Source organism: Salvelinus alpinus, chromosome 2 (assembly GCF_045679555.1).
Source record: "Salvelinus alpinus chromosome 2, SLU_Salpinus.1, whole genome shotgun sequence".
NCBI classification, from domain to species: Eukaryota; Metazoa; Chordata; class Actinopteri; order Salmoniformes; family Salmonidae; genus Salvelinus; species Salvelinus alpinus.
The window spans coordinates 67,328,768-67,342,938 of record NC_092087.1 but is presented as its reverse complement, the minus strand read 5'-3'; the positions used below and the strand labels follow the sequence as shown (position 1 = coordinate 67,342,938).

General features: G+C 44.1%; 1 protein-coding gene across 1 annotated transcript; it reads right to left on the bottom strand.

Annotated features, from left to right (window-relative positions):
- Positions 1–107: 107 nt before the first annotated feature.
- On the bottom strand, positions 108–9,250 carry LOC139567492 (SERTA domain-containing protein 2-like). The gene is made up of 2 exons (XM_071388809.1): positions 8,895–9,250; positions 108–2,601 (listed from the first exon to the last, which is right to left on the bottom strand). The coding sequence occupies exon 2, from the start codon at positions 2,595–2,597 to the stop codon at positions 1,527–1,529; it is 1,071 nt and encodes a 356-aa protein (XP_071244910.1). The 5' UTR covers positions 2,598–2,601; positions 8,895–9,250; the 3' UTR covers positions 108–1,526.
- Between the last annotated feature and the right edge of the window lie 4,921 nt (positions 9,251–14,171).

The following is a 14,171-nucleotide window of genomic DNA, read 5'->3' as shown; positions in this document are numbered from 1 at the left end:
AGGGGAACAATGGAAAAAAAAAAAAAAATTGTGGAACTGGATATGAGGTCCAGAGTTGAGTTTGAGGGTATTAGTTCAAATGTGACACATGCACAGGCTGACAAGTGTTGACATTTCATTTCAATTTATTGTATAAAATTTATCTGTAAAACTGCATTAAAGTCATATGCACATTTATACATAAAAATAGTCAGATATTTCCAACCAATTAATACATATTGCATAGAACAAGGCACAGATTCAAGGTCAGTGATAAAATACAGCCGTTCTTGAAAACAGGTCAACTTTTTTTTTTTTAATTGAAAAAAATTGGCGAGATGACTGGAAATGACCACATTTGCTTCAATTTCTTTATAATAATAATGCAAAGAATAGAAGAGGTAAGCAGCAGAAATTGCTTTTTGCCACTGACTGACAAGAGAAATGCTTTGTTTTAAAAGGCTTTGGATTACTAAAGTCACCACTGACAAAGTAGTTGGCCAACTGTTTCCCGACTGATCGATTGCCACAAATACCGGAGACATAGCCCAATACACAAACACACACACTGACTTACAGCATTCACTTCCCTGAAAAACAAAAAACGGGTAAAATATATTACACAGCATTTCTTCACACATTACTAGCAGAATTTCACTGCATGTTCGGTACAACCCAAAAGTTAGTGTCATGTTTGAATAAATATCTGTACACCAGAAATGGATGATAATAAATAACTTCATAATCACTTAGTACAAACGATTTTGTCTGCAATTGTGTTTGAACTGTGAACTAAAAGACCATACAAGGTTACCCTTGTATTTCACTTGATATCCTTTTGAGTCAGATCAGTTGAGAGTAAATTCAAAACATGCCATACAGGAAAAGGAAACATAGTCCATCTACAAATAGAGTTGAAAGCTCACACACAACAGTATGATAAATTCAACTAACAAATTGTGAATAATACATTAAAATATAAAAAAGGGGAAAAAAACTTGAATGAGGCCTATGAAAAATTCTAACATTGATAAGTTGTCCATATACAAAATATTGTTAAGTACCCTCAATTTGGACGCATCAGTGTATACCTATGGTGCTGTATGCAAAAGCTGTACATAAATTCACTCTTTGCATTTGGAGAAGAGAGAAAATGAATGGCTGTGTTGATAAACAAAAAAGCTATATAAAATCAAGGAACAGAGTAGTACAGACAAAGGCACTCAAATAAATGCATTCCATACAGTATATTCAACATTGTTTCCATTTTGGAAAGGCGAGCACAACGCATGCACAGTGTAGTTAAAACGTCTCTGGTGAAGTCTGTTACATTTCTTACAATTTCCGGACAACAAAACAATTAAAAAGGGTTAACATTTCGCCTCCTACGGCACTTTTTATCCGGTTTGTCGTGTTCATTAGGGCACACCGTAACAAAACGCTTCGCAAAAGAAAATGTAAATGAGCATTTCTTATTGGACAAGCAACTTGCCGTTTCACTCAGTTTTCCTCTGCTTTGTGCCTATTGAACACTACCCCGATGTCAGTCAAGACCCCACCAGGACTTCCATAATGTGGTCGAGCTCAGCCAGGTCCATTTTGAAGGGCTGGTTTTGAGCCAAAGGCGGAGAGCTCACCCCTCCCCCGCTGTAACTGGACAGAGTCTTGACCAGGTCGTCTGCAGTGACCATGGGGGTCGTTTTGGACACCCCCAAGTTCTGCGGTATTGAAGAGGCGCCGCAGGGGGGGTTAAAGTCATACATGGAGGTGTCGATGTCCGTGAATAGAATGTCGTCCAGGGCAAAGTCAGTGAGGAAGCCACCGGAGGTGGGCGACAAGTCTGCTGGGGCGCTGGGCGGGTCTGCCAACACGGTTTTTGCAGCCTGACTTTCGTCCAGCAAGAGCGACTCCTTGTCCTTCGGGCTGTATGTCCTCCCTTCCTCTTTCATGTCCATCCCTGCTGGTAGAGAGGGTGGGGGCTGGGGTGAAGGTGGAGGAGACAAAGGTAGGGAGGAGGTAGTAGAGGTTGTCACTGCGATGGGGCACAGCTCCTCGATCTCCTCCAAAGCTGAGGAGAAGCTGTCCTTGGCGGGTGTTGGGGGAGGCGCTGACAGTCTCGGCGAGAGAGGGTGGTGACCCAGTGGGTGGGGTGAGGACGGCGGCAAGGCGAAGAACAGTGGCGGGTCGTCCTCCAGGAGCGAGGCCGGGGTCAAACCAGAATCCAGCGACGACAGCGGCGAGAGGGGCGGGGAGAGGACGCCGCTGAACGTGGATGACGGAGCTTCGTGGTAGCCCTCGTCCTCGGTGACGTTCGGCGCCGGCGGCGGAACGGCGAAGAAGAGCGCGCGCAGCCCCGCGCCGCCTTCCTCTTTGAACTCGTGGTGGATACGGCGGATGACGTTGTTGATGAGCACGCGGCGCTGCAGGGCTGGCTCGGTGGCGGGCGTCCGCGCCGGCCCATACAGCTTCATCAGGGAGATGTTTAGCACCGTCTGCCGCTGCAGCGTGTAGTTAACCCTGGAGTGGCTGCCCGCGGCCCCGGCCGCTGACGTGAGGAGCGCCTTGCCCTCCTCCAGGCCGTCCTCATCCAGTTTGCGCTTCACACCGTTACCCAACATATATCTGTGGGAGAGACCAGAAACAAGGTGTCAGGAGCAAAAAATTGCATATGGTTGCTTTTTCTTCATATGTGAACGAGTGAGTAGTAGTCAGTGAGGCACGGCTATGTGAAAGAATGACTGCTAGAGACGTACCACATCAAAACAAAGTGATATGTCAGTTACACTTGTACATGTTATGAGTGTTTAAAATTAACCAACATCTGTGAGAGGAAAAACCCCCAGTTCATAGTTCTTTCAGCAATACAACATGCGGGAAAACATCCACTTCTCACTCACACTACAAGACGAGTTTCTTGGAAGCAGAGGGGCTTCCTCGCAAACAGTGACAAGAAATGAGACGAGCAAGCAGTGAACACAACACCCACGCTCAGCGTCAGTGTATGGGGGGGGGGGGGGGGGGGTGCCAGGAGGGGGTTTTGGTGTCAGCTGACCAGCTCGCATGTGAGGCGGCATCAGCTGACTAGGTGGGTGGCAGCAAGCTCCGACAAAAGTGTCTGCGTCCCAAATGGTACCCCGTTCCCTACATAGTGCACTACTTTTGACCAAAGCTCTATGGGCCCGTGTCAATAGTACTACACTAAATAGGGACTAGGGTGCCATTTGGGATGCAAACAAGCTCCCAACTGAACCACCTGACTCAATCAGAACACGGCGCTAACAGACGTGCCAGCACAGGAAACTACTGACTTCCTGCCCGGACACAGCACAGAAAACAGGCAGAAATGGACCTGCTGTTTTGTCGATTTACGCTCAAAAATGGTCACATTGGGCTTAGATAGATATATCTATATCTCTCACACACATACAGAATTAAAATATAAACGCAACATGTAAAGTCTTGGTCCCATGTTCCATGAGCTGAAATAAAAGGCAGTTAGATTTGAGTATGTCATTTTAGGCGAAAATTGGGGGGGGGGGGGGGGGGGGTTTCTTTTTTTCTCCGATCCTTGCCAATGGTAACTTTTTTATTTGGGGCTTTGGCAGTTAATTGAAAAATATTCTCACAGTATTTCTGATTGTCTTCTCAACTCACCATCAAACTTTTAATGTAGGACTATGACAGTTAATTGATCATTTGTCTGACATAATGAATCTTCTCACCACCACTAATGAGATGGGTGTGCTTAAGGCATGTCGCGTCGGAGCTTCTCAAAGTCAGGGGGCGTGATCGCACCTCATCTCCGCGGTCACATCCAACCTGGACCGACATTTGGTTTTAATGCAGACGAGAGCACTGATGGTGCTTTCACGACAACTGGGAACTCAGAAATATGGAGGCAAAATCATGACGTCAGTGATATTCAGGTCGGACAGCCGGAGCTGTAGAAAGAAGCCTGAGTTCCTGAGTTGGAATTCCGAGATGGATGACTGTTCAAAAAAATGGGGGGAAATGTATTTGTTTGTTCTCCCCCGTCCCACACTTTTGAAAGATTCACTCTCTAATAATAATAGTTCTCTGAATCCACTGCTCACTCGTCTGTAGAATGTTTTTGGATATCCCCTGCATGCTTGCGTTCAGTTCCCCAAATATGTCTGTTACATTAGGCAAGGAGACACTATATTCATTACACAGAAAGTCAACCAAGTCGGTTTTCTTTTACATCCATTGTGAATGACGACAGTTCCTCTCTCAATGCAGAAAATCTTTCCAACTCTCCCCCCTCAATAACCACCAAGCCTCAATGTGAAATAGAACATTGTCATGCTCTGATCCCATATCTCCACATAGTTTTGCCAACAGGCGTGCGCGTAGTGGATGTGGTTTGACATACTTTACAATCAATGTTACCTGCTGCAGTATATCCCAGTTCTGTGCTCAGCTCTTTTGTCGCCAGTTGCTCTCGGCGTATCATACAATGTGTCCACATCGCAGAGGGAGACTCATTCATAACTAGAGTGCAGAGGCCTGCCCGCCATAGGTGGAAGCCCCATCTGTGCAAAAGCCCACCATTCGATCCCGTGGGACCTTTTTTTGTCAATATAGCCACGCAGCACACTGAACATCCCCTGTGACGTTTCATGCCCGGGAATCATGAGACAGAACAATATGTCCTGGTGAATAGCATCCCTCGACATGTATAGCGAACAAAAGTCAATGCATGGGCATCTCAGCCCTTACACACTGTTTTCACCACATCAATTGCGCCTGGTAATATCAAAGTCTGCAGTAGTGTGTGGTTTCAGTGTAGCCGCCCGAGCCATTCATCGTGGAAATGATTCAAATGCAACGACTAAGTGCGGCGCTCTCTGGTTGAATTTCATCTTTTAGACTTTAAATCATTTATATTTAGATTTTAAGGTAAACTACATTACAATGGTAAAAAAAAAAAAAAACATTTATTTAAAAAAAAAATGTTATGATTTTTTTCAGGATTTGTGAAATTCTCCCACGGCCCCATTTTCATATCAGGGACCCCTAGCTTGGGGACCGCCGCACTAGAATGCCTCCCAAACGGTCACCTAAGATGGAGCACAGAGCACACCTCTCCTGCAGTGTATTGTCTCACTGGCACGTGTAACTCTACCCCGCTACATAAACTACTGCACACAGCCTGCGAGAGACTCGCCCCTTTCAGTCCGTTGTGTAACGTGTGCTACCATGATAAAAGCCAGAGGAAAAGAGATTCACTATCACATTTCCAAACCGTGTTCTTGTAGAGAACATTGCTGTGTGAGTGAGTGAGTGAGTGAGAGTTTGTGTGTGAGAAAGAGAGAGGGTGTGCGTGTCAGCTTTGCTTAGAGCCACACACGCCAACTTGAACTCTGAACACCCCCAGGGCCTACACAGTGCATGCGGGCGTGGCTGGGGATAGCTCCACACTCGCCTGTTACCATGACGAATACAGTCAGCTGGGAATCCAGAGAGAGAGGGAGGGACAAGCGAGGGAGGAAAGAAAGAACCAAAATGTTTCTCCACTCAGGCTGCCATCCCTATCACAGCTGATGATGCTGGATATGGAAGTGGAGGTGAGAGAGCAACTTGTGTGTGTGGGGAGCACATGGAGTGCACTACTCTGATGTAGGTAGGCTACATTTTGTAGTAGTTCCCTCGGTGCAAATACTATGCCTCCACATACCTCCCCCACTCAGTAAAATTATTCATCAGACCCCTATTCCACCCCTGCTCTGTTCACTTATTCTTTTCACACGTGGGGCCCTTCGACGCTGCCATCTGCTGACACTGTCTGAAGACGGGTGAGAGAGAGAGACAGAGAATAGAGAAGACTGACAGGGGATTTTGGCAGACGGGGAAAAACAGGGTGACAAAGAGACAGAGGAAAGGAAGGTGAAAGGGAGAGTTGACAGAAAAAAAGAGCAGAAATATAGAAATAGGAAAACACCTTCCGTTGACAAAAACAACTGAAAAGTGTCCAATACAACAGCATTCCGGCCACACAGAATGCTTTCTTTCACTCCATACTCGCAGCAGGCTTACAGCGATGGCACTCAGATTACACTCAGATTGGTAGGAGGCAATGTCCACCCCTTGAACACATGACCACTTCAAAACTCACGTCCCGACATGAACTTCTTGGTTCTCCAAGAGCTTTGTGTTCTGATACACCAGGGTCGTAATCATTAGTGCACACCGTAGCACAACGTGTTTCAACCGAAAAATTCTGGCAGTCCCTCCCCGTTTGCTTCCTAGTGAATACGACCCAGAATCCCTCCACCTATTATTGATAATTATTCAGTAATGTTATTTCAGTGTGTACTTCCATGAAATGCTAGGGATATGTAGAGCCCTGGATGGGACAAGGTCAAAATGTCATTGGATTGCTTCTTTTTTTTTTTTGGGGGTGGTAGCAGGCAGCTGCATGCCTCACATACTCAGCAGGCATCGTCATCCCGAGGAGGGTCTCGGTGGTACACCGATTTATAATACAAACTCTGCAGTGCACACTTCGGCTGGAAGAGGAAATCCAGGTCCTGCACCTTTCTCAATGGGACAGAGTGCAGCCTGCACCTGAGATTTCAACCCTCATTCATCAACAAGCCTAATCACTCTATTTTCCACACTATTTCTCTCAAGTTCTGTCGGACTTCCAAGTCCTTCAAGATTGCAGTAAAAGTTAAACACATTCATATATTCGGCATGCAAGCATTTTCGGCCTCGATTTTGCCCAAAAGGTTCCTGGAAGAGAATAATTTTATGTTAGGTTGAAAGACAAGGTTCACTGTTGGGCTCTGGTCATGCGAAACCACACTCAGAAGCCGGGCTGGCCTGGCATTAGGGTTGTTTGCCCAGGTTTCTCCAGCAGGCAAGTGGATGCTTGTAGCACTGATTTACTGGGCTTGTTTGGAAGAGACTCCAACTGCGTCTGAAACGGCACCCTATTTAGTGCACTACTTTAGACTAGGGCCTTGGTCAAAATAATCTGACTATATAGGGGACAGGGTGCCATTTTGGACGGACCTAGGCTTGTTTGGAAGAGACGCAGAGTTACGGAGTGTTATTTTGATTGATCACCAAGAGAGGGGGATTTCAGAGCCAATTTGCCAAAATATTTAGGTGAACCTCCTGCTCGCATAGTAGAAGAAAAAGAGGAACAAATGGTGTTCACTGGAAACCAGAGAAGACAGAGTCAAGGAAGCAAAGGTGGACTTTAGTCACGGAGATGGAATGCTTCGAGTCTGGTAGGAGTGTGGACTGTGTGCCTACTGCAAATCTGTGCAGATTCCTTGTGGTTGATCGTTGCATGTTAGTAGCCCTTTGGTGGATTTCTTACTATTCTTTTTCCTATTTTATTAATAATGCCTCACTCCAATTCTTTGGTGTTTTGATGGGCAATTCATGAACATGCTTTTAAAATCTTTAACATCATTATAAAAACAAATGAAGGAAATGTTGCATTCGGCCTCTAAGTTGAACTGCGACACAATCATTTCCAATGCATGCAACGGAACTCTACACAAAAGAGAAAACATCCATATTTCCCTGTGCAAATATGAATGTCACTCAGCCCTGCAGTTGAAATGCAAATAACACTTTGCACTGTTAGGTTCCTACAAGGCAGCAGTCAGAACTAGCCCTTTTTGCCACCCACATCCCTGAACCAGTATTAAACTATTTTGGAAATCTGAACAGCAGTAGTTAAAAGCTTTACAAAACAGTAAAACAAAGCCACGGGGCTGTATCAGATTAATTCAGAGGCCGCGTTCTCCCAGTCAAGTCTATATAAATATGGCATACTCATGAACTTTTAGCCTAAAAACAGTTTGAAAAGGTATGTAGGGCTTCTATTTTCTAAACTACCAGTTTAGCGTCCAGAAACTATGGCTCATCATATTCCTGTAAAAAGTGACAATGAGTCACTCAAAAAACTATAGAATGTGATGACCAAGTCAATATCTGATGAGTTACAACAAAGCTAAGGGCAAGTCTCAAATGTAAAAATATGCAACATTACATAATTATCCTGTACTTACAAAGTAGCAATTGTACTGGGACCCACATGAATGGCAACGTTTTCAGTGAACAAAGTTATATTGGTGTCAAGTTCCTCCTCCCACTCCCTCAACGTCTTACATGCCACCAAAAAGTTGTTTTGTAGCCAAGGCCCTATTATGATCACTGTTGGTATGACATGGCTCTAGTATTTGAAACGAAACTAAGTCACGCGTGGGTGTCACTTGCTTTTTCAAATGTCAAAAAACATTATTCAATAGGCAGACCGTCTACAGCAAAAAAGAAGCAGACTACTACTGGGGCACAGACTGCGAATCATGGATTTTATGGATGCCTATAAAACAACTATTTTATTTATTGATACATCTTATAAATTGAATGGTTTGGGTTTTCTGTAATGTCAAAACGCATGTTTGATCAATTGACTGTATGAACTGTCACTGACGTATCACTGTAGCTGTCACAACAGCTGTCCTTGACCTCCAAAGGCAAACGCCACAGATAGCCTATGGCTGTGATGGGGGCGCCATAGCCTACTCACCGCCACCTGCCACATAGTACTCAGTCGGCTCTTCACTGGAGACTTAATAACAATATTACGTTTTCGTTTCGAACATTGGGGGTCTCCTTCCACATGCGACAATGTAACAGTTGCAACATTATAACAGACAAGTAGCGAAATGTAACAACAACAAAAAAACACAGACGGCGGTGTTTTCTCTCTCGACTCAAGACACAGCAACAATAAAATGTTTTTTTGAATGGCAAACAGGTAAATAACGGCTAATAATTCATGTATACGTAAACGAACGCATAATTATTCCATGTTGAAGCGTGTTTACATAATCCTAACATTGGTGAAAGCAGCGCAATCGTAAACTTACCACATGTAGTTCCAGCAAGGGTTTCAAATCCTGCATCGGGGTCAAATTGACGCCAAGAACAGAGGATCTACAACGAGGAACACCAGACATCGAACTCTTCGCCCTCTATACTTTCATTTCCCCGCCGCGGTTCTCCAAAATAGCCGTGGAGCTCTACACAATGGCGAGCTGTCGAGGAGACCGATGAGTCTAGTCACAGACAACTACCGTTCACTGAACAGCAGGACAGGCACTGCCTGAGCTCTTTTTTTCTGCCGATAGACCTACAACTACACTGGCTAGGAATGACGTAAATGAAGTTACGCTCTGAACTGACTATGTTGACTGGTACGGTGGCACACGCCTCGCCCCCATGTAACTTGGGGAGCCACTAGTAGGCGCTATACATCTCCACTGTCGTCTGGGCTTAATGTGCCCAGTCGGTAATACACTAGTGTCACCCTGCGAATGGTTTGTATTTCTCCATTCAGGCTGCAAAAGCTTCGATTTCCTCCTTAACTCGGTTTCATGTCGAGGCTACAAAAAACGGGGAAAGTATGCGTACTTTCTTTATGAAACACCATTTCCCACCACCATGCTGAATGGTAGTCTCAGATGTAAGCGTATCACGTTCAGCCAATCAGGTTGAAGCAGTCTGTTTTTTCCATCCCTGACCTAACATAGCAGCGTAAAGGAAACAGTGTTAGTTTCAAAATAAAAGTTGTGCTTACTGAACATAGTTTTCAATGACGTATTGGATTTGTTGGCATGAACTCGTTTACAGAACATTATTCAGCTTTAATAAGATTAAACATTTATGAAGTGAAATTCTAAAGTTACAATTTGAGTAGATTGTATTTTTTTAAACCCAGATGCAATTAACGTAATTATATTTTTGTTAACAGGTATTAAATTATATGTTCATAAATGTGTGCAATCTGAAAAGTGTAATTAATAGTCAAATAATAATACAAATTGGATCCGATTGCTCTTACTAATCACCCTATTTCTCTCTCTCTCTCTATGCCTGAGGACACCCTGGCCGGATGATTCAGGCTTTGCCTGTCTCAAATCCACCGGGTGGTGCTGCCTATCTCGTGCTGCTGACTACCGGGCGTGCCCTGGACTGATCCCTGACTACTATGCCACTTACCACCACACCCACATACCTAACTAGCAAGTTTAATTGCATATTGCATCTGAGGTGAAAAATACATGTATACTACTCTAAATGTCGTTTTAACTTTATAATTACAATTCAGAAACTTTTAATATTTTGTACTAAAACTGTGAACAATGTTCTGTAAACGAGTTCATGCCAAGAAATCCAATATATGTCATTTAAAACTGTATGTTCAGTGGGCACAACTTTTATTTCGAAACTATCAGACCAGGGCTGCAGTCCAAACACATATTTTTACCACCTCAGCCCTCGCGCTAGCCACTTTTCCTTGGGGGAATCCACGTCGAAACCGGATGCAGGTCCAATTCACTAACGACGTTTCTCACTCCGCCATCTATTTAGCTCGAGGGAGCAAGTGAAGAACTTTGATCACTTGTGGGGTTGATATGAACCACAATTCCACGCAAACTGTAGTCACGTGTCAAACTTAATCAACACGACTGCATTTTCGACATGTCAGACAAAATGATCAAGTTAGCATGCTAAAAATATATATAGATGACACTGATTTTAGCGTTGGCAAATTGGCTTATTCTTATAGTGAGTACCCAATAAAACGTAGCTAGCTTCATAAATACATTTTTGGGAATTCTGAAATGTATTGGATTAAATGACCAAACTAGCTAGCTATGGGTAACTGTAGCTAGTTAGCTAGGTACATTATTAGATTTAGGTTGGTCGTTTTTAAACTCATTTTCAAGATTTCCACCAAGGACGTTGCCTCTGATCATCACTCTCCCTCGCTTGGGCAAGGTACACTCGGATGTGACGATATAAAACGTCATTCAAGGCCTGAGGGTTTAGAGCCAAGGGCTGTCGAATTTGAATTTAGACTGCAGCCTGGGGGTTCTGTTTCTTTTAATGCTGCTACGTTAGGTGTGAGAAAACAGACTGCTGCAACCTGATTAGCTGAATGCGATACGCAACATCCGGTACTAGCATTTAGCCACTTTTGCATGATTGTAGAAAATTCTGTTTCATAAAGAAAGTACGCATATTTTCTATTTTTTTAACGCCTTCTAGCCATGAAATCGAGTTACGGAGGAAATCAAATCCTTTGCGGCCAGAATGTAAAACGTTTTTAGTACGAATCGGTCGCCGGGGGACACGAGTGTATGACCGGTTTGGCACATTAAACCCAGACGATAGTGGAGATCCATAGCACCAACTAGCGTCTGCCCAGGCTGCACAGACCAGACATACATAATAGCCTGAAATAAAACAAAAATCTATAACATTGGATTTTGTTGCGCTAGTGTAAATATCCTAGGCTAGCCTATAGATCAAAACCCATTGTGTGGGTAGGCAGCTTTCAGGCAGAATAATAATGATAACATGTAATTCAGAGAAAAAGTCATAGCCTATTCTTGGGAGCATTCTCGTGTCAACTAGTCTTGCTGTGAGTGAGCAACCACAACTATGTAAGGCATCCAAGCTATTCAACATTAGACATCTTGGTATTAGCCAGTGCAATATTGTAATGCATTCTTTGTATGTTAGCTAAGAAAATTAAATGTATTGTCAATGATCACTCCTACAAATGCTCATATGCCCAAAATGGACGTGGGTCGTTATGTGGCTATGCGCACACCTGTGTATGTGTGTGTGTGCAGATGCTCATTTAGGAAAGAATGATGTGAGCTCCATACTACTCCATTTTCTGGCATCTGTTCAATAATGTGGTGGTTATCCCCGAGTTAGGCAGAGCATAACATAATTGCAACCAGATGGCAAGAATAAAAACCGGAGGACTCTCCAACACAAGCAGCTGATCCCCTTCAAATTAATGCAGGAGCTGAAGATATGGCATTCCCATCTGTGACCAGTGGAACCCGTTCTGAACTTTGGACTGGTTCAAAGTTAAGTTTAACACCTCAGCGTAAATCAGAACAAAAGCCAAGGTAAAACATTAAGGCCAGAAACACAGTATATGAGTACTAAATAAGGGAAGTCAAGTGAATGTAGTAACATTTAAATAATGAAAATGACAATGGCCCTTAGGGCCCTGAAAGCAATGGCAGTGCCACAGCTGGTAAACAGTTGTGACAGAAGGGCAGCAGTAGTCCAGGCTAGGGGTATTGCTGCCCCTCATTGGGGCAAGAGAGGGGGGCCTGGGTTGCCAGTTGTGAGCGGAATGAGCGCTGCTCTCCTATTTTGGGCCTGGCACCAGTTGAGACAGGGCTCCTGCGGTCATCATGGTCTCTCTCACGTTTCACCTGACTGTCCGTCCGTCCACCCACAGACAGACGGACCTGAGACTGTACAGAGAACTGCCTTATGACTTCAACTCTCGTTACACATCACTCGTAATTACACGTGGAAACAAAATTAAGCTGAATGAAAGACGCAGCCCTGAGGGATGCCTACCTTTTGACACGCCAATAGAGTAGCAGTGATCTAATCACAACAACCATGATGGTACTGGAGCAGAGTGGAGAGGCATGGCGAGAGACCGAGACCTCTACTCTGAGAATGATGTTTCTTGTAAGCAACTGGAAGCAATTTTAGAACAGGTTAGAGAATGGAAGAGGTTGAGGAGAAGCTGCAAGATAGTGGTTGAAGTTGCGGTCTCTTGCATACAAGACGGCCATATTACATGAAACTGTCAAGAGTATGACATAAGATATAAATGTCAATAAAGAAAATGTAAGATAGTGGGAGAAGTTGTTACATCTGACAAACAAGACACCCATATTTCATGGAACTGCCAAAATAATTAGGTGTCAATTAAGACTCCCATTTTCTGCATACATCCTCCAGATTTAGTTTTGCGTCAACGTTAGGCAGATCCTGGGTCAGTTCTTTTGGGCCTCTTACTTACAACATAGACTCTCTGGAGCCGGTTCCGCCACATAGAAAAGTGTACAACTGGCACCAGGGCACTATTTGAGTTTACCCCGTTGCCAGGGATATTGAAACAGACCCCCCTCCATAACAAACCGCCAAGGTTGCCATTTAGCTCCCAAAACCCCATCCCACCCATCTCTTCCTCCTCCTGCTCTGAGAGAGAACACTGAGGGAGGGCCGCCAGGCTGGGATCAGGAAATGAACGGCTGCAGTTTTTTTAAGGTTGGCTCCTCCGCCGCGGGCGTCCATCCATCACTGTGTTTTTCTTTCTGGTTTTTGTCTTGCCTGGCAAGGAACTACTAGGAGCTACTTCAGAATGATACAGTATCGCCATTGGCTTTATTGAGAGTAGCTAAAAGAGAGGGGGGGGGGTAGGTCTCGCATGAAAGGATTAAAAGCCAAAGAAAGTCTAGCCAAAGAAAAACATGCGTAACGGAGGCCTTCAATTTAAAGTGGGGCCTGGCTGGAATGAGTGTGTAGATGCTGAGGGGGAAAAGGGAGATTTGTCTTTGATTATTTAGCATTCACTGTGAGGTGAATGAAATGGTGAGATATCTAGTGTACATATTTGATGAATCACACCCCCAAATGCTTTCACTGGAGCTCACTGTACATGCATGCATGAACAAGAAGTTCGGGGACTGACATACTGTAACTAAAGCTAATAGCGAGCTCAAGTCAAGATGCCCTTGTGTCAACTCGCTTGCTGGAGATATGCTTCTGACCAAAGCAGCTTTAAACTCCAAGAAAAGATACATGTAAGGTGAAGTCAGATAGTGTCGCTTGGATAGTCAGGAATGAGTAATCATCGTTTATGGGCTGTGTAAATACTCACGGGGAGTGTATACATATGTAGGTTATGTAAGGTTATGTAAGAATTCTGTTCATCCTATAGCCGGTGACTAGAAACCAGGTATATTTTGTTTGCTCATCTTGCCCTACATAGCCTGGCTACCAAAAAAAATAGGTGTCAATGAAGTTTAAAATAGGCTGCCTTGTAAAATAAACAGGCACCACTTACGTTTAGTCTAACAGTGAATACAAGGAGGCTGAGTAGCAATACAATAATGAGTGTTACAGGCAAAATCTTTCAAAGGCAAGTAGTTGTATTGTTTACTCACAGTACTATAGCAAAGACCAAAAGACAACCGCTTGAGAACAGACGCAAAACACCTTTCTCAGTTCCAATTCTAACAGAGAGAAAGAGTCACTACCGGAAGTCTAATTCACTGAGCTGTCCATGCAGACTTGTATTATGTCAGTCGTTT